General features: G+C 43.1%; 1 protein-coding gene across 5 annotated transcripts in view; it reads left to right on the top strand.

The window, feature by feature from the left end:
* Positions 1 to 25046, top strand: part of MIA3 (MIA SH3 domain ER export factor 3) — a 41341-nt gene that overhangs the window by 4520 nt on the left and 11775 nt on the right. For 4 of the 5 annotated variants that reach the window (XM_030557444.1, XM_030557441.1, XM_030557445.1 and 1 more), the window contains exons 3-12: positions 5192 to 5281; positions 6228 to 9210; positions 10506 to 10796; positions 15337 to 15470; positions 18053 to 18184; positions 19470 to 19491; positions 20814 to 20902; positions 21145 to 21222; positions 21309 to 21419; positions 22729 to 22800. In XM_030557444.1, coding sequence (XP_030413304.1) covers positions 5192 to 5281; positions 6228 to 9210; positions 10506 to 10796; positions 15337 to 15470; positions 18053 to 18184; positions 19470 to 19491; positions 20814 to 20902; positions 21145 to 21222; positions 21309 to 21419; positions 22729 to 22800 — 4002 coding nt within the window. The remainder of the gene's footprint in view (positions 1 to 5191; positions 5282 to 6227; positions 9211 to 10505; positions 10797 to 15336; positions 15471 to 18052; positions 18185 to 19469; positions 19492 to 20813; positions 20903 to 21144; positions 21223 to 21308; positions 21420 to 22728; positions 22801 to 25046) is intronic. The other variant, XM_030557442.1, reaches the window with a different exon arrangement.

Raw genomic sequence — 25046 nt, 5'->3', positions numbered from 1 at the left:
CTACTCACAAGCTAGCAAGGGCTGCAAGATCAGGCCCACAGATTATTCAACAAACAAGAAATTGCAGAATCAATATTTTAACCATATTCATTAACAGAGCTAGCACCAGTAGCTTAAAGGAACATTGTCAAGCTTAAGGTAATATACTTAAAAAAACCCAAATCAAAAGTCCTAACTTGTGTTAATACTTAACATTATTAGATTGGAAAGAATTTTTAAAATCCAATTTATTCTTTGCTATTTAGGCAGCTCTCTGCATGTCTAGCCAACAATGAAAAAAGACTAATCAGTTTAATTTTTGTATTTTTAGTTTCTAGTCAGTTTCACTTTCAGCTTCTCCTGATAACACAATGCTGCAATAACTAGGTTGCAAGCTTTTCAGAGGGATACTTATTTATATATGTTTTTAAAATGTCAATTAATGTATGTAAATAGAACCTTTTCTGTTGATATTAGGGCTTTGTAAATGCGCCTATTTTGGGACAAATTTGATTTCAGTGCCCTTTTATGTAGTGATCAGAGGGAGTTATAAAACCAAGAAGTAACTATAGGGATACTGTACTTATTTATCATACAAGGAGTTAAGCTGATTATATTGCAACCTACATAAACAGTTTATCATCTGAAATGTATTACTACACATTTCCACCATAAACTTTAATTTTATTGTCTCTTAAATATGGGGAATTTGATTTGTTTGAAGAATTTATAGCTATTTCTAACCCACTTGTAGTTATTCTGTCCTTGTTTTGGGCCACCAGATGAAACTGTATTTAAGGATCGGAATTACTAAAGAACTGGTCTCATTCCAAAACAAAATTTTTATATATAGTCCCCATCCTGCAAGTGACTGTGCCCAAGTGGAGTCATTTGTAAGATCAGGGCCATAATAAATATGGGTGACTTGCAGGACCATGATCAGATGAGCAAGGGTTAATGCAGATTGGAAAATCTAAAGCAGTTGTTCACTGCTTTACATGCTCCTTTACTTGTCTATTAACTCCTCCTTCTATTCAAGCTGTTGTTGATTGCAAAAATCCTTCATGCTGTTGCAAGAATAGAATCTTAGTCTGGAGTTCATTCTTGGATGCCCTCTGTACGCAGATTTCTCATTGAAGTCAAGGGGAATTCTGCATGTGGAGGGTTTGCAGGATCTACGCTGTTGTTAGTACAATGGAAGATGCTCAGAGTGCTAAAGAATAATTCTGTTTTTAATTCCATTGAAACATCAGTTCAGAGAAAATATTGCTGCCAGGTTTTCCTCAAAGCACGAAGAGTCGAGGGCCATGTCATACTTCATACGTTATACTTTTTAAACTCTATATATTACTGTCTCTGTAAGGTATCCTCCTCCACTCCCACTCCCCCGTGAACAGTCCATATCACCAACATAAAAAATACCCCACATTTATTATCATACCCACATTTTTTATCAGAATCTCTAATATCCCAAATCTCTGAGCAGCTTCAAACAGCTGCCACTTTTTAAAGTAACAGTTTTTCAGTGTTAGACTTATTTCTACCCCACAAATATATATATAACCATATATACTCGTTCATAAGTCAAATTTTTTTAGTAAAAAAAGGGAAGCATCAGAGAAGGGGGTCAGCTTATGAACGGGTATAAAGAGGGAGAGGTGGAACATAGCCCCTTCCTCAAACAGAGGGAGCAAGAAGAAGCAGCACAGTCAGCAGAGACAGAAGGAAAGAGGCGGGGCCAGAGTCTCTCTGCTTCTGGCCACGCTGCTCTCCCTCCAGCCTCCAAAGCAGCTGCAGCTCCGGGGCTGGCAGGCTACAGCCATGCCGCTCAGCTTTGCCCCCCAGAGCAGGCTGTGGCCATGCTGCCCAGCCCGCCAGAGCATGCTGCAGCTGTGCTGCCCGACCCAACCTGCTGGACCATGCTGCGGCCGCGCTGCCCGATCTGGCCTGCCGGAGCAGGCTGCGGCCACATTGTCCAACCTGGCGGAGCAGCTCCAGTCAGGCCAGAGACTTCCTCCCCTGGCCCTCCCCAGATAAGGTGGGAAGGGATGGGCTGGGGAGAGTGTGGGGTTCCTGGGCTAGAGGTGGTATCACGTGGGGGGTGGTCACAGGGGTTACTCCTCGACTCCCAGCTTCTCCCCGCCAAAAAATTTCCCCACCAGTTGCTGTTCCGGCCCATCATGGTAAGCAGCTGGCGCACCAGGACACTTTGTTTACTTAGGTTTACCTGCGTGCCTGCGGACGCTCGAGGTAAACAAACCCCCAGGAGCCAAAGTTTGCTGAACCCTGAATTATAGGGTCAGCTTATGAACAGGTTATAAAAAGTTTCCATTTTTTACTTATTCGTCTGGGCAGGGGGGCAGCTTATAAACTAACTGGCTTATGATTGAGTATATATGGTACTCTATGGTGCAGGATGGAACATTATTTAGTCATGCACAAGATGATTCCTTCTGTTTCCTTTCCTCACACCCCAAAAAAGGATTTGACTTGTGGCCACCTTTCTCTGGAATCGTGGTTGTGGATGGAGTTACTTTCAAAACAAAGTGTGTGGGAGAGAATTGATTTCTGGAAGATCCACATGGAGTTCAGAAATTGCTCTTAACATTTGGTTCTAATCTTTTTGAATTATATACAAAGGCTACACAAAAAGGTAGAGCAAACCAGCCCTTTCTTTGCACCAACTCTCCTGTTGTATTGGATCCTTGTAAGTGAGAATATTCGTGATGTTTGTGCTTTTGTGGATTTTTTTTTTTTTTAAATAATAGCTGAACCTTGTAACTCAGACATAGCAGGATAATATTTTCTCTTTCTGGCTTCTATCATTGTAGTATTCAGCAGGTCGTGTAAAGTGATTGCTTTCTGTGGCATCAAGATGTCAGTATCATTTTGTGAATCAGTTACTGGAGGTTGCTGTCATAAGGAAACACTACAAGCACATTTACCTCAGACACATACAGACTTCGGAGACTGCCCGTTCTTTAAATCTAGATGCAAATGTGTTTAAACCCATGTCTCATTTGCAGATCAGTTCGGCTGCCAATTAATTGGGAGCATCTCCCAGACAGGCTGCAGGATGCATTTTTTTCCCCCACCATTCTCTGCTGTGACCTTCTATTTTCCTTTCAAGCCTCAATCACTACTGAATAGAATAAAGAATATTTGTCTTTGCATGCTTGGCAATATATAGGAGTACGTTTTTCTGTCATAGGCCATGTTAAATTGCAAACTGGGTCTTGGCAATGGACTTGTATGCTTGGAAGCTTGGATTATAGTAAAGTAGTGTGAAATTGTGATGCCTAATTGTTGTCATTAAGATTAGTCTATCAGGAAGCTACTTTGAGGCTTCGGCTTTTGCAGCTGAAAGAGTCTTTGAAAAATGGAATATTAACTGATGAAGAAAAAGATAATATTATTCTATGGGAATAAAGGGGAAGGGATTTATAACTAGCTTTTCTAGGATAATTGCACACTCCCTGTTACTTGGCTTGCTCCTATCTCAAATATAATACACAGGATTTTTTTAATATAGTAGCAGTTACTTCTCCCTGTAGCATATATAAAAAATTGATATCAGTTCTGTAAACATTACTGTTATGTAACTAGTTTCCACAGCTATTTAATTTAGGATTTGAATGGTAAATATTTAACAAATATCCCTTCAGTATTTTATTCACTGATGTGTGTATTACAATATCAATGTATTACACACCTAGATTTGGCAAATCCAGAGAGCTTCACTGAACTGTTTGAAACTACTCTGGATTTATAAACCAGTGTAGTTGATATCAGAATGTGTCCCATCTAATTATTTTGATAGCGTGAACTATGTTCTTTTTTTATTTTGATCCTTAATTGAATGATCTTCACTCATATTCTCCAAGAATATTGGCAAATGCCTTCTTGCTCCTACAATAAAAATATCAAGATATTAAGGAAATGAGCAGTGTTTTATTCTTGAGCATATTTTGGCTTTCTAGGGACTCTACTCTTAATAGGGTGTCTGCCAGTTTCTCATTGCTTTGGCTATCTAATCTTTGAAGCAATACTGTGCTATTCATATTGGCTTCCTGACAGCAGCTATCAGAGCTCCCAAGCGAGAGCATTATTCTGTGGATCTTTAACTAGTAAGTGATAAGAGAGCTTTTGTCTCCTACTGTTTGCATTTGATTGCCACATCTCTTTACTCTTTACTAACCACCTGCAGGTATTGCTCACCTGGAAACAGTAGCTACTGAAGAACAAGTGTGTTTGCAAAGAGGGTCACATTTTACACACTGAACTAAGGTAGATAATACTAGTGTGATAAAAGGCTACTGTTCAGCAATTTATAATACCTCAGGTGCAATTTTGTATTTTCTAAAAGCTGGCTTTAAGAAATCTTTTCAAAATGTGAGGGGAGAAGTATAAAGTTATGGAGGAGGTTGGTTGTCTGCTTTAAAAATGTGACATTTTTGCAGACAGGTAGGCCTTATCACAAAAAGATATTTTTGCTAGTTGTGCACAAGAAAGTGGTCGGAGCATTTGTGAAGTCAGTGAGATTGTGCTATGAGCCGTGACTCCTGGGTTTCATTCCAAACTCTTCCCATAACTTGCTATGTGGCCCTATGCCTTAGTTGGCCCTGTCTTTGAAAGGGGAGTAGACGTACTTCCCTACTTCACAAAGGTGTTGTGAGGCTTAATTAATGTTTAGAACAGGGATCGGCAACCTTTGGCCCATGGCTCATCAGGGTAAGCCCCCTGGCCAGCCGGGCCAGTTTGTTTACCTATCATGTCCACTCCCACTGGCCGTGGTTCACCGCTCCAGGCCAATGGGGGTGGCGGGAAGCAGCGCGGGCCAAGAGATATGCTGGCTGCTGCTTCCCGCTGCCCCCATTGGTCTGGAGCGGCGAACCGCGGCCAGTTGGAGCCGCGATCGGCCGAACCTGTGGATGCAGCAGGTAAACAAACCGGCCCGGCCCACCAGGAGGCTTACCCTGGTGAGCCGCTTGCCAAAGGTTGCCAATCCCTGGTTTAGAATCTCAAACCATTCAAGTGTAATGTTTTACTGTTCTGTTTCTCCAATTTATTGTGGTAACAACCTGTATGTCTAGAAATATTTAAGTTTGATATCTAACTACTAATTGTAATTTTTAAAGTTACTTTTTTCAATATGTGGCTTTACAAGCTTTACATTGAAACTTCTTTCTGTTTTGTTGTTTTTTTCTGGCAGGTTGGCAGTGAATTTGGATATTTTCCAAAGGATTTACTTGAAATAAATTATACTTATACCACCAGTGATGAGCTAGAACTACCAACAGATGTAAGTTTTGATTGTGACTTTTTTGACTGGCTTTATTACACTTCAGGCTCATTCCTGAACTGTGAGTGAAATCAGTGAGAGAGCTAACTGGGACCTCAATAACCCTAGAAGGAAAAAACTAATTACTTTTCAATAAGTCAACTAATATTGTGTATATATATGTCTATATCCACCATAATTTGAACACTGGACTTGTCTTAAATGAAGCATTCTTTCTTCTGACAAAAAGTGACTAAATAACTATACATAGAATGGTCTCAGAATCCCCAAAGAAATGTTATTGGCTCGGTTTTATGGAGGCTGTTTCATACAAACTCTGAATTAATAGGTTTGTTTCCCAGAACTTTTGGAACTTAGAGAAAAACTTTGGAACTGTGAAAGCCTCTTTGTTTGCTTAACTCTATTAGCATATAGATTATCAGTCTGATTCGGCAACTCTTACTCACATGGGTAACGCCATTGTAATTACTGGAAATACATATGTGAGTAAGGTTGCAGGATCAGGCTGAATTTTGGCCCATATGTATCGTGTAAGTACAAACCTTTAGTTTGTATCATTATTTATTTATGGTGGCACCTCACTAACCATTTGATAAAGAAGAACTTGTCCTTGCCATTTTCCTGACAATAGTTCCAATTTCAAAGATGCACATGATAGATTATTTAAAATATAACCATCTCTGCCATTGACTTCCTGTCTGTTCATGACTTTTTAGGATTTAGCCCACTGTTTGAAATCCTAAGGTCCTTACTTGGTTTTTCTACTCAGTCCTTACTCAAGAAAACTCCCATTGAATCAATGGAAGTTTTGATTATGGACTTCATGATTTAGTCTCCAGTTAATGGAAAAGTGTAGACACATGTAATGGTAAAGAAAATTGTTTTAATCTTTTACATCACTGTAATAGAAAAAAATTTCTGACAATGCTTTTTCCCTTTGTTGCAGGAAACTGATTTTGTTTGTTTTGATGGAGGAAAAGATGATTTTGATAACTATAATGTGGATGAGCTTTTAAAATCTTCAGAAGAAACTGTGGTGAACACGGGCAAAGCTGAATTAAATGCTCCAGGGACAGAAGTTGTTGAAGAAACCAAAAAGGAGGAGGAGGAGACAGAAAGGTCTGATATTGTAAAGCCCTTTGATGTTTCTGAGACTGATGTTCCTGAGCCAGGTCCAGAAGAAAACAAGCAAGTCCTCACCAAAACAGAAGAAAAAGGCAGTTTTCTTTCTGAAAATACTGAGAATGTACAGGGACTCTTCAAATCTGAGAGGGATGACCTTAACACACACAGCCATGAAAAAAAGTCTCAGGGAGAACAAATTGCACATCCTCACTCAGAAGGAATGCTACAAGAAAAATTAAAAGTGCTAGAAAGTGAAAATGCCAAATATTCTAATAATCCTCAAGGTACAGCCAAAGAATCAGATAAGGAGAGTGAAGAGATTGATGCCTATACACTTTTAAACAGAGAACTATCTATGGACTTGAAAACAAAATTTGGCTCAACTGCAGATGCCCTTGTGTCTGATGATGAGATGACTAGCCTTGTGACATCACTGGAGGATGATTTTAATGAAGATTTGAATACTGATTCTCATTACACAGAGTTGCTGGAAGATCTTAAGGAGCAATCTGAAGAAATTCCTTTGCTGTCATTTACAAAAGAAGAAACTCCAGTGGACTCAGAAGCTGAAAAGCATTCAGCTGATAAATATGCTGACCATGAGTCAGAAAAGAATAAACCCTATGAAACAATTGAGGATGCCGCAGAGTTAATTACCCAAAGAAATAATGAGAAAAAAGACTATTTTGGTTTATTAACAACTGTAGAGGACACTATCTTTCCAGCTCACAGAGGGGGTGCAAGAACAAATGATGACACAGATGTGGGCAAGTCTGATTCATTGGAAGAAAATGAGGAAGAGGATGAGGCAATCCCAGTTAGTAAGGAGGATGAAACAGCAGCAACAGTTCAGCTTGAAGATCTAATAGAAGAAGACCTTCTCAAAAAGGAAAAACATGTTGTAGATGGCCAAGATTCAAAGGAAAAAACAAACAAAACTAAACAGTCTGAGGAAGAGTTCATGGATGAAAAGACAGAATCATTTACTGAAGAACTGCACAGCACACCTGTGCGTGATCCTAGTGCTATTCCTAGCCTGGAGTCTAAACTATCCATTGAAGAAAAGCAAGAAACTTTAAAACCACTTGTAGGCAACATCAAAGATGACCCAGAAGGAATTACTCTTCATAAAATATTGAACGATGAAGAAAAGGCAGAGGAGGAGATTTTGGAGGACAGCTTGGAAAATGATACAAAACCCAAAACATTGTGGAAGAAAATAAAAGGAAAAAAAGCATCTGGAGACCAGCAATCCATTAATTTCCTACCAGAACCACTGGAGGAGCAAAAAAGTGCATCCCAAAGTGACCTGGGGGATATTGACCTCTTAGAAGGCAAAAGAGAGCATGAAACATCTGCTACGAAGAAACAAGATATTCAACAAGATAGAGAGGATTCTGAACAAACAAGGGTGCCTGAGAATGAGAATCAAACAAATGTTGCTATTAAGGAAGATACTGAAATACTAAGGGGAAAAAAGGAAGAAGACCTGAACAATCAGCATCCAAGTAAAACAGCTGTTGAGCAATCTAAGCAACAAGAAAACAAGACCAGGTATTTGGAGGAAGATGCAGAACAAGAGCTTTCCAGAAACACAGGCAAGAAGACACTAGAAAAAAGTATTGGTGAAATAGCAACTGAAGAAATATCCACAGACACTACACAGGATGTTGACACAGAGAGGATGACCCAACAAGACACTGCTCATAGTGGGGATGAAAATAAAGACAAAGCTCTTGGAACCGATATAGATGGAGAAAAAACAATGAAACTAGAACTTCAGTCTGAAGAGTTGGAAGCTGAAGAAGATGATGACCTCCTAAGTCAAGCAGAGGAAGAACTATTAGAAGATGACAATGCTGCAAGTGCAAAATTGTCAAAAGAGAGGCTTGCAAATAGACAGGGTAATAAATTAGATGGAGAAAGTACAAACCCAGAATTGGAAATACCAGATGGAGCTATTTCAGGAACTGCTAATCCTGTTTATGAGATAGATGAAACAGGAGAGGAAGCAAACACAACATTTAAGCATGCCAGAAAGAACAGCATGCAAGATTTGAGTGAGACCAAGAATAAAGAGGAGGATATACAATTCAGTGGAGCTAAACTGAATGAGATGGAAGAAGATGAGGAGTCTCCAGAAACAGAAGAAACATTAGTAGCACCTGAAGTGGAAGAAGAGGATGAAAGGACTTTGCCAAATGACAAGTCTCTTGAAACAGTGGACAGCAAAAATGACTTTAATCAAACAGAAGATCCTCTCCTAGAGGATCTTATGCAGAAAGACCTGAAAGATATTCAGACCATAATAGAGCAGACAGGGCCTGCTGATACTTCTGTAACCACAAATGAAGCTGTGGAGCCAGAATACGGAGAGGCTGTGAAGCAGCTCACTATAATAAAAGAATTTCTTGATGAAAAGCGAGTGGCACGTTTACAAAAGTATCTTGGGCCCCAGCACATTGTCAGGGTAGAAGCCATGTTTCACGACATGAAGTTGAAGCTGGATCTTGCTCAAAAGGGTAATCATGATTATGAGGATATTGAACAAGCTTTGGACCAGATCCTTACATTTTCAGAATCTCGGATAATGGATATTGTGGAACATGTTTTAGATGCAAGGCAAGCAGAAAATAAAGAAGAGATGGTGAAAGAAATAGATTTGTGGGATGAAGAAAGTGCACTGATGGATGATGTTCAGGAATTAATATATTCATTAAGGCACAAATACTCATCTGTTAGTGAGAGTGAACCTCTTGTGTCCATTCCAGAACATGAGAAGGATTATAGCATGCATGGTACAGGTAGGCTCTTATATTTGACAATTGCTCAGGGGAAGTTGAGGGATTTTTTTGCTTGCCTATGGAGGACCTCCCCCCACCCCCAAACAGATAACCCTACTCTGAGTAGAGTTTTTATAGCATAAGTGGGTAGGGTGGGGTAGGGTTGGGGTCGGGGGGAAAGAAATCCAGACTCCATTTGGGATTCCACTATTGCTAATATATTTTTATGTGGAAGGGCTCAGATACTGTGCTGATGGTTGGCCGTATAAACCCTAAGAGAGAGAGAGAGATGAGCCTCAACCATCTGCTTCATTCTGATGAACAGGCCTCCTGCATATGAGACTGAAGTGAATGGATGTGGCAGGAAAGACCCATTCACACAGGGCAAAAAAAAATTACCGGCATGCAGTGAATTTTTAGAAATATGTAGTAGGTGCTGACCTTCCACAGCAGCTGCCTGTAACTAGTGTGTCATTATCTGATGTGTGCAATGATTTTATATTAAACTTAGACACTGAAAAATTATCTAGATCAGAATCCCATCACCACAATATTATCAAAACACAGGGAATGAATGGAGGAAATACTGAGCATGCCAACCTTGGCAAGGAAGATGAGCCATAGGCTTTGGGTACGTCTTCACTACCGGCTGTATCGGCGGGTAGCAATTGATTTCTCGGGGATCGATATATGGCATCCCATCTAGACACCATATATCGATCCCCGAACGAGCTCCTGTCGACTCCGGAACTCCACCAATGTGAATGGCGGTAGCGGAGTCAACAGGGGGAGCCGCGGACGTCGATCCCGCGCTGTGAGGACAGTAGGTAACTCGATCTAAGATACTTCGACTTCAGCTACAAAGTTGCGTATTTTAGATCGATTTCCCCCCCTAGTGTAGACCAGCCTATCATGAAGTCCACCAGAGACTGATTAGTCAGATAATAGTGAAGGAGACAAAGATGAAGGGCAGTACAAAACCCTAGTATAATAGGGCCCTTTTAACAGAAGCAAATAGTTTGCCATGTATTTTCTGATACATTCTTGTTACTGAGATTCAGTAAAACTAAATTATTCCATCTGGTCAGTGTTTTTACCTTGCATAATTTCCATGCAAATATTTAATTGGATGTCACTGAAATTTGCCTAAAAATATGCCAGAACAAAAAAAAATAGCCATCTGGAAGAATATATTTAGTGGAGGATATCGGGAAGGCTTTGTCAGTCACAGTCTTCGAATAACTTTCGCTCAGTACAGCTGCCAGTGAGAAAGACAAGCCAACTATGCCACATCCATGCTTTTCTCTCTACTATAGATACTGTAAAAGAAACTGAATATGACAGCCATCTTGTGGGAAGCCCAAGTTCAGCTGAAGAAATTGGTCAGAAGTCCCCACAAGTTGAAGATGAGAGGCCAGTACAGCATACTGAAGAGGAGGAGGAGGCTCTTAAACTGAGGGAGCCTGATCCAGATATGAATATTTTGGAACAGGTGGGACTCTTGGATAAAAAGGAAACCCAGGAAATCCTTGATAATGAGAAGAGATTGCCACTGGAGGATACGTCCCTTGGGTCACTTCAAAGTGCCAGCGACGATTTGGCTGCAGGTAATTTTCTTGATGTTTTAAATTTTTTTTAAGAGGTGTATGGTTGAAGTGACATTAATATGTAATGGCTGGCAAATCCTGCCTGAATCTTTCAATGATACTGATAATTGCACAATTCAGCTCTTGTTGAAGTCAACAGAAGGAGTCTTCTGCTGTGTTTGTGCACTACAAAAATAGCACGAATGCAATTTCTAATATTAATATTCAGACTGGTGTGCTGAATCTGATGGACAATCTAACTTTCTATCTTAGGTACCTATATGGCTCCCATTACCATGCATTTGAGAATACCTCCCAATCTTTAATGCATTTATCCTCACAACACCCCTGTGAGAGTTTCCCTAGGCTAGCTCTCTAACCACTAGACCAGGGGTGGGCAAACTTTTTGGCCCAAGGGCCACATCTGGGTATGGAAATTGTATGGCAGGCTATGAATGCTCATGAAATTGAGGGTTGGGGTGCGGGAAGACGTGAGGGCTCCACCTTGGGGTGGGGCTGGTGATGGGGGTTGGGGGCGTAGGAGAGTGCTCCGGGCTGGGACCAAGGGGTTCAGAGGGTGGGAGGGGGATCAGAGCTGAGGCAGGGGGTTGGGGCACGGGAGGTGGTCAGGGATTCAGGCTCCAGGCAGTGCTTACCTCAATCAGCTCCCAGAAACAGCAGCATGTCGTGTCCCCCCCGGCTCCTACGTGGAGGTGCGGCCAGGCAGCTCTGCGTGCTGCCTCGTCCGCAGGTGCTACTCCTGTAGCTCCCATTGGCCACAGTTCCTGGCCAATGGGAGCTGCAGTGGCGGTGCTTGGGATGGGGGCAGCGTGCAGAGCCCCCTGGCTGCCCCTACATGTAGGAGTCGGATGGGGGGACATGCTGCTGCTTCCAGGAGCCGCACGGATCGGGACAAGCCCCCGACCCTGCTCCCCAGCTGGAGTGCCAGAGCAGGGCAAGCCCTGGACCCTGCTCCCAGGCAGGAGCTCAAGGGCCATATTAAAATGTCTGGAGGGACGGATGTGGCCCCTGGGCCAGAGTTTGCCCACCCCTGCACTAGACCATCCTTTACTATTACACATGATTGAGAGAAAATGATTCACATTAATCTCCAGTTACCCAGTATAAAACTTCTATGATATATCAACACACTATATGAATTTCAAATTTAAAATAGTCACAAGCTAACAAAAAAGAGGCAACGGGAACGATATGACTCACAGGATGGGTCGCTGGTTGTTTTAAAAAAATGTAGACAGCGCTGTAAAAATCTACCCAGTGCTGCATGCAATAAGATTTTCACTTTAGGGAATGGAGCCTGTCCTTTTCTGAATTCAGCCCGGGCTCACAGGACTATCTGATGATTGTTTGGCATATGTGAAATGTGGCAGCAACTATTCAATTCCCAGTGGACAAAATGTCCACATTCCCAAGCCAGTTGTTTGCAGTCTGAGGGCTTGTCTACATCAGAAAGTTGCAGCGCTGGTGAGGGAGTTACAGCACTGCAACTTTGAAGGTGTACACATCTGCAGGGCACCACCAGCGCTGCAACTCCCTGTTTGCAGCGCTGGCCGTACTCCCGTTTTGTCTCGGGTGTAGAGGATCCAGCGCTGGTGATCCAGCGCTGGTAATCCAATGTAGACACTTACCAGCGCTTTTCTTGACCTCCGTGGAAGGAGGAAGCCTCTGGTAATCAAGCTGGTCTCCTTTCCCGGTTTGCTCTCTCGTTCCCGGAACCCCGAGCAAGCAGGTCTCCTTCCCTGCGGTTTGCTGGGTGGCTCCGGGAACGCGAGAGCAAACCGCGGCGAAGCTGGTCTCCTTTCCCGGTTTGCTCTCTCGTTCCCGGAACCCCGAGCAAGCAGGTCTCCTTCCCTGCGGTTTGCTGGGTGGCTCCGGGAACGCGAGAGCAAACCGCGGCGAAGCTGGTCTCCTTTCCCGGTTTGCTCTCTCGTTCCCGGAACCCCGAGCAAGCAGGTCTCCTTCCCTGCGGTTTGCTGGGTGGCTCCGGGAACGCGAGAGCAAACCGCGGCGAAGCTGGTCTCCTTTCCCGGTTTGCTCTCTCGTTCCCGGAACCCCGAGCAAGCAGGTCTCCTTCCCTGCGGTTTGCAGGGTGGTTCGGGGAACGCGAGAGCAAACCGCGGCGAAGCTGGTCTCCTTCCCCGGTTTGCTCTCGCGTTCCCGGAACCCCCCTTGAAGCCGCCCAACAGCGCTGCAGTGTGGCCACATCTAACACCACTTGCAGCGCTGGTTGCTGTAAGTGTGGCCACTCTGCAGCGCTGGCCCTATACAGCTGTACTAATACAGCTGTAACAACCAGCGCTGCAAAATTTTAGATGTAGACATGGCCTCAGTGGAGAGGCTAAAGCTTGAATGGGCCCGGAGCTGTCCTTTTACTCCTACAAGTGAGTCCAGGTTAGAACTGAGTCACAATGGGTGAGCACTGTAAATTGCAATGGTACCATCTGTACCTTTATCTTATTTGTGGCTTGACAGAGGACTTCAGTCTGTTGGGCCAGAAATTTCAGCGAATTATGCACAATGACTCAAGAGATCTGTTTCTTGAGTGGTAATGGCTAATTTAGACCCCATCACTTTGTATGTATTGTTGGGATTATGTGTTTTCCAGTGTGCATTACTTTGCACTTATCAGTATTGAATTTCATCTACCATTTTTTTTGTTGCCCAGTCACCCTGTTCTGTGAAATCTCTTTGTAACTCTTTGCATTCAGCTTTGGTCTTAACTATGTTCAGTGATTCTGCAAATTTTGCTACCTCATGTTCACTCCCTTTTCCAGATCATTTCTGAATATGTTGAACAGCACATTCCTAGTGCAGATTTCTGGGGAACCCCTCTATTTACCTCTCTCCATTGTGAAATCTGACCATTTATTCCTACTCTTTGTTTCCTATCTTTTAACCAGTTACTGATCCATGAGAGGACCTTTCCTCTTATATCATGACTGCTTATTTTGCTTAGGGCCTTATAATATCTATGATGTAATGTCAGTAAGAATAAAAAAAAACATGTTAAGTATTGTAGTTAAAGATCAGCCAGAGGTATGTTGGAGAGAAAAATATAAATGTTCGTGCTTTAGGGCATAAACTAACCTTTAATTTAAAGGGGTTAGGAAAAAACTGCACTAATGGCCTGCTGATTCTACAGTTGTCCTCTATATGGGTTTCTTGCACCTTCCTCTGAAGCCTCTGCTACTGGACTAGATGGACCAGATTGCCAGGCTGAAAATTCCTAGATTTCTATGAGATGAGTCAGAATTGTTAAGTTTGGATCCAGAGTAAAAGGTCCTAAAACTAAAGCGGATTCAGGCCAGACTCATCTAAATTTAGTACACTTCTACCTCGATATAACGCTGTCCTTGGGAGCCAAAACTTATATCGAACTTGCTTTGATCCACCAGAGTGCACAGCCCTGTCCCACCGAGCGCTGCTTTACTACATTATATCCGAATTCGTGTTATATCGGGTTGCATTATAACGAGGTAGAGGTGTATATTAACATTGCCTTCTAAGAACACTAAATCCCTTGGAATCCTGCTTTTTCACCTACAGAACAGAAGTATCACCATTTTCTGAAAGAACTTAGCAGAGATTCCTCCTCAACTCTCTTCCATGTAAAATTAAATTAAAAATCATGTATTTGCTTGTAAGCGAAGTAAGCTTAGAAATGAGTTTATACAGTAGTAGGAAATCAACAGAGCTGGCAGCAAGTCCTGCCTGAGATCACCAACCCTAAGGCCTCTGTTTACACTACCCCTTCATCCACCCTCAGGATCGATGCACTCGGCTCGATTTAGCAGGTCTAGTGAAGACCCGCCAAATCAACTGCAGATCACTATCCAGTTGACCCGGTACTCTACCCCAAAGAAGAGTAAGATAAGTCGACAGGAGGATGTCTCCTGTCAACCCAGCGTAGTGTGGACCGCGCAGTAAGTTGACCTAAGATACATCCACTCCAACTACATTATTCACGTAGCTGGAGTTGCGTACCTTAGGTCAACTTACCATGGAAGTGTAGAGACATAGCCTTAGACAGGCAAGAGATGAGCCACTAGGGAGCATGTGGAGTTTATGGATTCTGTATCTCTGCCACTCAACTTCTGCAGAGTTAATTTCTATCATCCGCTCTTTCCAATCTGACTTTGATATAAGACAACCATTCCCAAAAAATCAGCCCGAGTTTTTGGCTGAGATAGAGCTGAATGTGAGTATATATGCATGATAGCCTAATTTTAGAACAGGAGTGGTCAAGCATCACTTTCAAGTGCTATTAGTAGGAATTCCGGGTAATGATGGAGAAAGAATTTACACATGCATCTCTTGTCACAGCAACAATTCCATGGTGAAGCATTGTTAGATCAGAAGTCTATGAGACAGGTATTTCTGAGGTCCAATCCTTGGTGTCTCAACCACATGAACACTAATTTTAGAAAATTTTCCATATTGTAGAAAGGGCCTAGGAATAAATACTAAAGTGTACTGCAGGCAATACTGTATGTTTACTTAAAATATTTCTGAAATTAACATTTTCCTCCTTTTAACTAAGGTATTGTTACTACTGTGGATGATACCGCGAAGATTGAAAGTCTTCACTTAGAAGCAGATCCTGCAGTACGGCATATAATTCTCAATGATGTGGCTGTTTTAGCTAAAGAAAACATGCGACCATTCACAGATATTGTAAGTACAATATGGCATATACTTTTAAAAATTATTTAATTTTATGTTGATTTTTTAAAAATTGAGCATTCATAGTTGGCTTCCTGAGGTATCTCCAAAACAATTTTGTGAAACGTATAAAAATGCATAAAAATTGGGTTGTTTGCAAAGAAAGCTGTTTAGGGATCAAGGGACTATAGACTGACTTCAGAAAAGCAGATATGTGCAGCATTAAAATGACCCAATCCAAATTGAAAATTGTTTATAAAGATGATTGTATTGTAGGAATACATGAAATTAAATTCGGTGTGAGAGTTCTGAGGGCTGGTATAAAGAGAGGTGGTGCACCACTTTAGCTTGAATGGGTTTAGTTATGCCAACTACTTTTGGGTATGGGCTCACATCGCTTGAAAACTCTCTCTATTTAGCTTGTATTTGTATATCTACAGGCAAAAGCTAAACTTGGCATGTGCCCACAAGCAAGTTGTACTGCGTTATTAAAATGATACCAAATCATCCCCCTTATTACTCGGTGCCCGCTGGGTGTAGCCGGGGATAGCGGGACAGGTCAGCCCGGTCGGAGAGCGGGCCGAGGCTCTCTAAGTTGCAGGCTCTCTCGCACCTGCGTAAGCGAGGCAGAGGGAGCGGACTGTGATTGCAGACACGCCCGGCAGGTCAGGACACGGAGCCGTCTGGCCTCCAGCGCAGCCTCTGACGGGCCCGGGCGCCGGCTAGGGAATTGCGGCCCCAGGATCGGCTGCTCGCGGAGCACAACGGCTTGCGCACTGCCCAGCTCCGCCCGGCCGGCGGAGGGGGGGAAGGGGGGGTAAGAGGTGTGTCCTCCCTCCCCACGTGGCTCAGGCAGGAGATTCGGAGCAGCTTCCGGGTTCCTGAGCCTCCCCGCCGGCGCCGGGTGATGACGCGAGAGGCCGGCGCCGGGGTCACCGTGAGGTGACGTGTTAGTAGGCGAGCGAAGGAAGCGAAGTTCGCTCAGCGCCGCTGGCTGCGGCCCCCTCCTCCCCATGGAGACCGCGGCCCCCTCCAGCCCCCCCGGGGCAGCCGCCACCGCCGCGGGCCCCGCCGCGCTCCTGCTGGCGCCCCTGTCCCGCGGATACGCCGCCCTCATGGGGCGGCTGCTGCAGGTGGGCGCGGGCTTGCGGGCAGCCCGGGCGGGGGGCGCCGGGGTGGGAGCCCCCGGGCGGCTCGCGTGGATTCCCCTGCACGCGCCCCGGGATCCCGAGCCGGGGCCCGGACCCCCCCCCCCCCCGCCCTTTGCGCGACGGCCCTCAGCCGCGGGTGGCAGCGGGGGTAGGAGCCGCCGCGGTAGCGAGAGCTGTGAGCTTGGGCCGTAGTCACCGCAACCCCCGTCGGGCAGCGAGCCAGCGCGGAAACCAGGCCTGGAGCGGGGCTGGCCCCTCCTCGCGTGGAGGAGTTGGGCCGGTTGTCCCTGGGGGATGGGAAGGAGAAGATGGCTGGTTATTGAGAGCTAGGCCTTGGGTGCGTTGGGGTAGCAAGAGACTCTTCGTTTCCTCAATGTTCAGTGACTTCCCAGCCAGGGAATAAATTCTCTTGTGATTACTTGTTCTTTCCATTTTACTGTGGTTTGTGTTATCACTGTTGGCTACATATATCCCATTATAATGCTGTCATGAATCTCAGCTTTCTGTTAGGTCAGTCCCATTCTCCCAGAATTTCACTAATCACTTCTACCTAAAGCTTGCATGTATGAGAAACAAAGTAGGTAGAGGTTTTTGTCACTGTGACATCAGATGGACTATTTGGGGGTGTATTGTCTTTCATTTGGGCTTGTGAGTTGGTATTATGATTTTTTTGCACATAAGTGCATTGTATATTCAAAAAGACTGTTGAAACAAGACAGATCTCTGGATGAGCTGGATCTTGGCCTTTAACATTTAATTTTTCAAAGGTTATGGAAGATTGCATGTTTTAGTTGTGTGGCTAAAAAGAGGATTCAGTGGCTAAATGTGTTTAAAATAAAATTGACTTATCCAGCCTAACTTTTATATCAGGGATGGGACGAGACCATTTGGCAAGGATGAAGCTAGGGGACTGAGAAAACGTTCAGACTATCAAGCTTCATTATATTTTCTTAGGGTTCAGTATAGTGCTAATGACAGGAAATGTAAAGAGGAATGACTTCATGTGCTGAAGAGCTAATTGATTAGTTATCTATAACTATAAATGTGATCCACTTGGCCTTGTTTTTAAAAAGAAACCAGTGGCTTCTAGGGAGTGTTTGATGGTTAAATTGTATAGAAGCCCATTACTTTCCGGCTCTTCAGATATTCAGACTTTTTTTTTAAGTAGAAATGTGATCGGATTGCTTGCATCTGTGTTGCCAAACCAAACCATTAAGCTTTTTCATGGCTCCAGAGATGCTTCTTTAGGCTAATTTCATTTCCTTGGCATGTTCTAGCACTGAGCTCTTTTTAAGTAATTTGAGACAGTTATGACTACCCTAGAAAGTTTTGGATAGTCCTCTCTAGTTTTATGAGTAGAAGATTGAGTTTTCCTTCTTTTGCTCTTTCTGTGTATTTTATTAAAATGTCTTTTGTTCATGGTTGTCAACCCTGTTGTTTTAGTTGGTTGCCACATTGCCTGAGGACATTCGGCCTGGGCCTGACTTCCATGGACTTCCATGGGAGCCCATCATTATCACTGCGTTGGCGGGAATTGCTACTCTAGGTATACTGTTCTGGAGAACCTGCCTTTCAGTGAGTACACTTTAAGTTTATGAGCATACTGATGTTTAGTACTTTGTGATGTTGGGCCCTTATGGCTGAATACTTGTAATGCTACAAGTATCAAAGCAATATTTTTCTTTCCTTTCCCGTCTAGATCATTAACATTAATTTAGTGTTTAACAGTTTCTTTTAAAACTGAAACAAGTATTCTTTAATTTGTGGAGTGAGTCTATCAAACTATCACAGTGAAAATTTCAGTAACAGTTAATGTATAGTTCCAAGATTGCAGAGTTGTTATGGAAACCTTAGAATGCTGAGGAAGAGTAAAATTGTCTATCCAGATTATGCCTCCTAAGTGCCTGATCCAGTCCCCAGCCACCTACATAAAAAGCATTTGACCACTCACCTGACCATTTCCAGTTCTCTGGTAGGAGATCTAGTCTTCATTACAGCTGCAGAGCCCCTCCATAACCCACTTCTTGCCCACTCCACACAGATGTTTCACATTTCCCTTTTTCACAAACAAATCCCTGGGCAATGTATTTATCCCTGACCAGCCTTCAAATATACTTTCTTTTCCAGTGTCATCCATTTGGGAATTAATATTTAAATTTAGATTGCTAAAGTGACTATGTATTTTTCAGCCTTTAAATTAAATGAGAATAAACACTTAAAAATTCTACACATTTGGCAACACCTCTTACTGTGTAAAGTAGAATAATATGGAAAACAAACATGTTTTGGGACAGCATTGATTTTTCATCACTCTAGCTTTGTTGCTTAATACACTGATTCTGGATCTCACACAAAGTCTTGTTAATTTATAAGGGCATAAGAAGGAGAATTTTTTGTGTGTTTTTGTTGGTAGTATTTTCTTGGAAAATAGTAATTTCTGTACAAATGTAGTTCATTTTAACTAGCTGATTGCAGCTAGGTTTGTGTGTGTCCCCCCCTTAACATCTGCAAATTTGGGATGATCATTTGCTGTACAGTTGGTTAATTTTTTATTAATTTATTCTAATTTGGGTTATTTGTGCCTTCCTAATAGTTGAATAAACAATCCTTTACCTAGGCTCTGAAATAGGATATTAGCCTAGAAGCTTTTATTAGCTAAGCTTGTTTATTCAATGTTACTTGACATTTTAATTTGCAGAGATATATATGTAGATCTTTCAATACGCTAATTCAGGCCACATGTACTTAAGGTTAACTATCTCCCTCTCAGTTATTTTCCCCCCTTTGGAGAGGGATTCATAGAAGTCTTTGAATAACTCTTTTTGTGACCAATTCATCTTGTTCTTGTTTTGTCCTGTAGGTAAAGAGTAGAATGTATCAAGGTAAGATGCTTTGTGCTTTTCAGTGTTCTTACTGTCATTTAAACACGTTATGAGGGCTAAGTATTAGTCGACTTTTCCTTTCCAAGAGAACATATAGCTAAGATTATTGTATATGCTAGGGGAAGCCAGCATGGACCACGTGTACTGTGCTGTGGCAGTGCTTATCTTTTAATATTAAGGTGCCGCACAGATTGGCTGCCTGGCTTAACATGAAACATTGGATACTAGGGCTTCTCATCGCTACAGCCCACACCTCCAAGTTAAGGATGAAGTGGCAACCACAAGCAACACTTCAAATGGCACCTTCAGTAGGGCGGAGGTTGGGTGTCAAAACCCCATGTGTAGTGGGGAGGAGAGGGGCAGCAGTTGCACTGTAATTTATGGTTTACTGGAGTAGTAACTGGTGCCTCATGCCATGGAGGGGTAGGATGCATAACGTCCTTGCAGAAATTGTCATGGAGGAAGCTGGAGGTTTTGAAAACTGGAAACGGGAGAATTGGTGCTTATGACACCTAGGGAGATGTGGGAGGCAATTTGAGACTTGCATAAGCATATTAGCTGGATGTTTCTATGAAAAAGATTAACATCAAAATAATATTGACACTGAAACCTAAAGACGATAATTTTAGCAAGCTGTTTAGATGGAGGAGCAAGTTCACACCTCTCCAGGCTGTTGTTTCATCAGAGAAATACTCCCTATGAGGACTAAACATAGCTTCATCAAGCTCATCAGCACCGCTCACCAGTTTAGGATCTGCTCATGTTCTCAATGTTTCCTTCACAGCCATGAGAAGTAGAAACCTTGGCCTAGATTCTCTGCTGCACAGATTTTAGTTTTGGTGCAGTAGAGAGAGCCAGCTATCAAGGAGCCATGTAGAGTTCCCTGAGTCTCAGGGCAGATCTATGCCCCCACCTCAACCCCCACATAAGTTAGAGCTATCTGAGGTTGCGGTGGTTCCCAAGGAAATGTGCTGTCTGGGCATAAGCAGAATGTGTCCTGCTCTGACAGGCTTCCTGGGCTCTGTGAGGAAGGATGCCCAGGAGCCAGGTACACAGCTATGCACCAGCTGAAGTTTCCCCATGGCAGGGGAATTCTTAACTCTGTATCCAGTTGCTTTCCAATCCTTTTATGTAAATGAAAGCTTAAGTTCTATAGCACAGTCGTGCAGGAAGGCATGAGTGCCATGGAAAGGTGGCTTGCACAAGACCCTGTTTTGTGATATAGTCCTCACTTGAAAACAGTCTACAAAGTGGTGGTAGCTGCTTTGAGTTTTCTCTCAGGACGTGGAGTACAATTATTAGATTTATTCTTTTTCCCTTAGTGACTGAAAAGCAACTTGCTGAAAAGATTAAAAATCTCCTACAAGAAAAAACAGAAATCTTAGGGAAGCTGTCAGAATATGACCAAAAGGTATTGCACTATTTGCCTACTTCATGCCTCTTAATTTTCTGTTATTGGTTTACTGTACAATGAATAAACAGCTAATGTCTTAGCATTATTTCTGTAACCCACATGGCATATTGTCTTCTGTCATGTTTCTTTGTTTGGCATTTGGGACACAGTTTGTAAATAACATGCAGAAAACTTGTACTGTATTACTATTTGTTTTTTGTACCTTCTGTGTTATTATCTTATTCTTTCGGTGCACCTAGATTAAGGAAGCCAAGGAATCTGTGAAGGTGGCCCAGAAACAGAACACTAGTCTCTCAGATGAAGCTGCAGGACTTAAGGTAAGGAGCAGCTCATGCTTTCTATGATGTGCGTGAAAATATACAAATACCGTTTTTTAGTTGGTTGGAAATTGTTTCTATTACAGGATGTTATCAAGGGGCTTGAAGAAACAAACCATCTCCTAGATGACAGATTGAGAAACCTGCACACAATGCTAGAAACAGAGAGACAGCAGAATGTGAAGAAAGAGGACCAAGTAAGATATCAGTAATAACTAGTGGTGCCCTAAAGGGGTTTAGCTTGGGGTCGCTGTGCCTGAATTGTCAAGGTGAGGAGGGCTGAGCGAACTAGTTCAGAAAAAGAACTGAGGTAAACCGTCTCCCAAAATTCAAAGTAGAATTTTGGCTGACTTTTTAGTCACGTGATTCTGCACTTCCGTGTCTCAACCAAAAGCAGAAACACTGAAATCCAAGGAAAAAGACTGCTTTCTGGGATTTCCGGGCAATATTGGTTTCAGACTATGTTCCAATTGTTATCCTAACTGATCTGAAATTTCACCACCTCCCTAGGAACCTCAGTTTTGTTACAAGGATGAAATTTTCTAAGGTCTCCCTTGCCCTTATCCAAGTCTTTTCATGTTGATCCTCCTGACACAAAGGATATGTCTCCATGCCTGGGGAGACAGACGTGCCCTAGCTCTGGTCAAGCGCAGTGGTTCTCAAACTGGGGGTTGGGAACCCAAAGTGGGTTGCAACTCCATTTTAATGGGGTTTCCAGGGCTGGCATTAGACTGGCTGGGGCTAAAGCCTGAGCCCCACCACCTGGGGTCTCAAGCTTGGCTTTGCCCTCCACCCAGCTTTCCAGCCCCCTCCCAGGGCGGTTGGCCTTAGGCAGGCTCAGGCGTCAGTCCCCCCTCCCTCTGGGGTTGTGTAGTAATTTTTGTTGTCAGAAGGGAGTTGCAGTGCAATGACATTTGAGAACCCCTGAACTAGCATATTCAAAGCAGCAGCCTGGATGTGGCAGCATGAGCTACCCACCTGAGTACAGACCCTAGGAGCAGGATGGGCATGTACTCAGCAGCTAGCCTGTTTCTCAATGTCCGCATCGCTATTTTTAGCCTGCTAGCTTGAGCAAAGCAAGTGTGTCTGTGTGTGTCCTGGGAGGCATGCTCCTAGCTGCAATGTAGACATACCCCAAGATGGCTAAACTCAGATTCCATTGAGTTCCAGTGTTACTTTTTCATTTGGTCAAAAGTTGTTGCTAGGTGGCAGCAGCAAACTGCACCTTTCACTTCAGGCTGGAGAAACTGATCCTGAAACACTATTAGCCTAGAAAGCAAGAGGTGTAGGTTGGTCCCAAACTAATACTTTCTTTTTAAATTCCCCTGCCCCTGGTGTGACAACGTGTTGTGCTCCAATTAGTCTGAGAGCTGGCTCTGAAAATCTAGTTTAGTTGGAGTTTCAGGTGTGTTCAGATACCTCGATAATATATTCTTTAATGGTAACTGAAATTAAATTTAAATTGTGAAGCTAAAATGGAGTCGCCTTTAATTCTATCTTATGCAGATATTTGAAATGAAGAAGTCTTTGGAGAAACTCCAAGAAGTTATCATGCTGCATTCTGTAGAGCTTTCGGAGGTAAAGCACTTTCTAGATCTTCCTTCAGAGTCATTCACAGAAGCTGGTTTTTGTATCAGCTATCTTCATGTATTAAGATTGTGACCTTAAGCACTCCTGGATTCACACCTTACCTAAGTTCTCTCTAAGCTGCGCAGCTGCCTAATAAGCATCGCTCAGGGTTGTGGTGGGGAGAGATGCCCTTCCCCAAGCCCTGGAACTGCTGCGACCGGGGGACCCCGTCACCCCGGCCTGGGACCTGCCGGGGGCAGGCACCCTGACCCAGTTCAGCCTGGACCTGCCGCAACCGGGGGAGAGGTGCCTCTCCTTCCCAGCCTAGGTGCTGCTGCTGAGAGAGAGCACTGTGGGGGAATCCTCTTTCCCCACCTTAGCCCCGGGGAGCCCCACTGCACCCTAAGCTCCTCATCTCCACCCCAGAGCCTGCATCCCAAACTGGAGCCATCACCCCCCCCCCAACACACCCCAATCCTCTGCCTCAGCCATGAGCCCCTAATTCCGGAGCCTTTACCCCACCCCCCTGCACTCCAACCGTCTGCCCCAGTCCTGAGCCCCCTCCCACAATCTGAACCCCTCTGCCCCACCCCACCACAATAATTTTGTTATGTGCACTAATATGGAGATGTGTCACACATCACCTCCATATCGGTGCACGTATCAAAATTCATTCCTCACATGGGTGGGGAAGATTAGAGGGAACACTGCACCTTACACATTGTTTTAATAATCTTTGTACAAAATATGCTTTCTGAAGTATCATCTTCAAATCTGGTAACTCACTGATGGTTAATGTTCTGATGTGATATATGTACACAGTGGTTATTAAGAGTTAAGGATATATACTGGAATTATGATTAAAGTATGTTTAAACCAGGCCAGTCAGGGAGAGATAGTAAACAAGTCAACATCAGACAAAGAAATGTGTATTTGATTTTCTGACCAGCCCAGTCTTCAGGTAAAGACAACAAAGGTCCATTTTTACATATTAAGCTAAAAAGTAGGGAAGAAAGAGTATGGAGCTTCTTTTATCACCAGACTGCATGTCAGCTTTCTCACAGCTTGAATAAACTTTACTTTGAAGAGTAACCCTCAAAAGAATTCATTTCAAAGTTTTTTCTCGGGTATAAAGGTTGGGGTTGAACCGCAAGTGATAAACAATTAAATCAATTGATTTATAATACAGTAATATTGTATACAAAGTGCATCGAGTGAGGTCTTTTCTAGATGCTAATGACACACTGGTGGGTGATAGAATTGTGAAATATATATTAACACTATATATGAGGAAATATGGAGACTTGATGTTTTAAAGAATGTGGCGAAACAGGTTCCCTACTAGATCAGAGAGAAGGCAGCTATTTACCTGTCTTCTGTGTAAATTAAGCATAGTGGAAACAAAACAGTAGATACCCAATTTACATGCAGGGGGATGGGAAGCCCACAGGAAAGGAAGAACTGCATGAGGTTACCATTCCTCTTCAAACAAAGTCATTGAACTTTGGAAGATATAAGTAAGGAGAGGAGCCATCTTTGGCATCTATCACTAGACAGACATAAGGGAACACAACTCTTGCAAGCTGAGAAAAAGGAGTCCTTTAATCCTTCAAAGGGGCGGGTGTTTGACGTCTCTGGGAACTGAATATAGGTGAGAAACTTGCGTAGGCAAAGATTGTACCTTGCTAGATTAAGCTTTAGATGCATGTCTTCACTTTTGCTTTACTTGTAACCCTTTCTAACTTTATTCTTTTACATGGCATCACTTAAACTATGTTCTAATGCTAATAAATGTGTTTTATTCTTACTATAAACCAACTCAGTGCTGTGTTGAAATGGAAGGGTGTATTTATCCCAGTTAAGTGTGGTGTGCTTTGTGTCTTTAGAGGAACAAACAAACCTTTACTATTTCTCTGAAGTGACTGGACATTACAGAGCAAATGGTTTTGGGAAAATTCAGAATATTATGTTGGTGTCACCTTGCTGGTTATTTAAAAAAAAAAAAAAAAAAAAAGTGGGTGGAAGCCAGAGTGGGACCCTAGACAGGCTCCTGGGGTCAGAGCTGCTGAACCAGGGCTGTCTATCACACGGACACTTCAAACTGAATGCTTGTAGTTTGGTTGTAAGCATCCCAGGTTGGGAACTACAACAGCAAAGCATTGTGAGGCACCCAGGGCTGCAGGGCAAGCAGTGACACGACCCCTCACCAGTCTCGATTGCACCCCTAGACTGTCACAAATATCTGAGAGCAAATC

Source organism: Gopherus evgoodei, chromosome 3 (genome assembly GCF_007399415.2).
Source record: "Gopherus evgoodei ecotype Sinaloan lineage chromosome 3, rGopEvg1_v1.p, whole genome shotgun sequence".
NCBI lineage: Eukaryota > Metazoa > Chordata > Testudines > Testudinidae > Gopherus > Gopherus evgoodei.
Note: the sequence above shows the minus strand (reverse complement) of the source record. Positions and strands in the feature narration are given on the sequence as shown.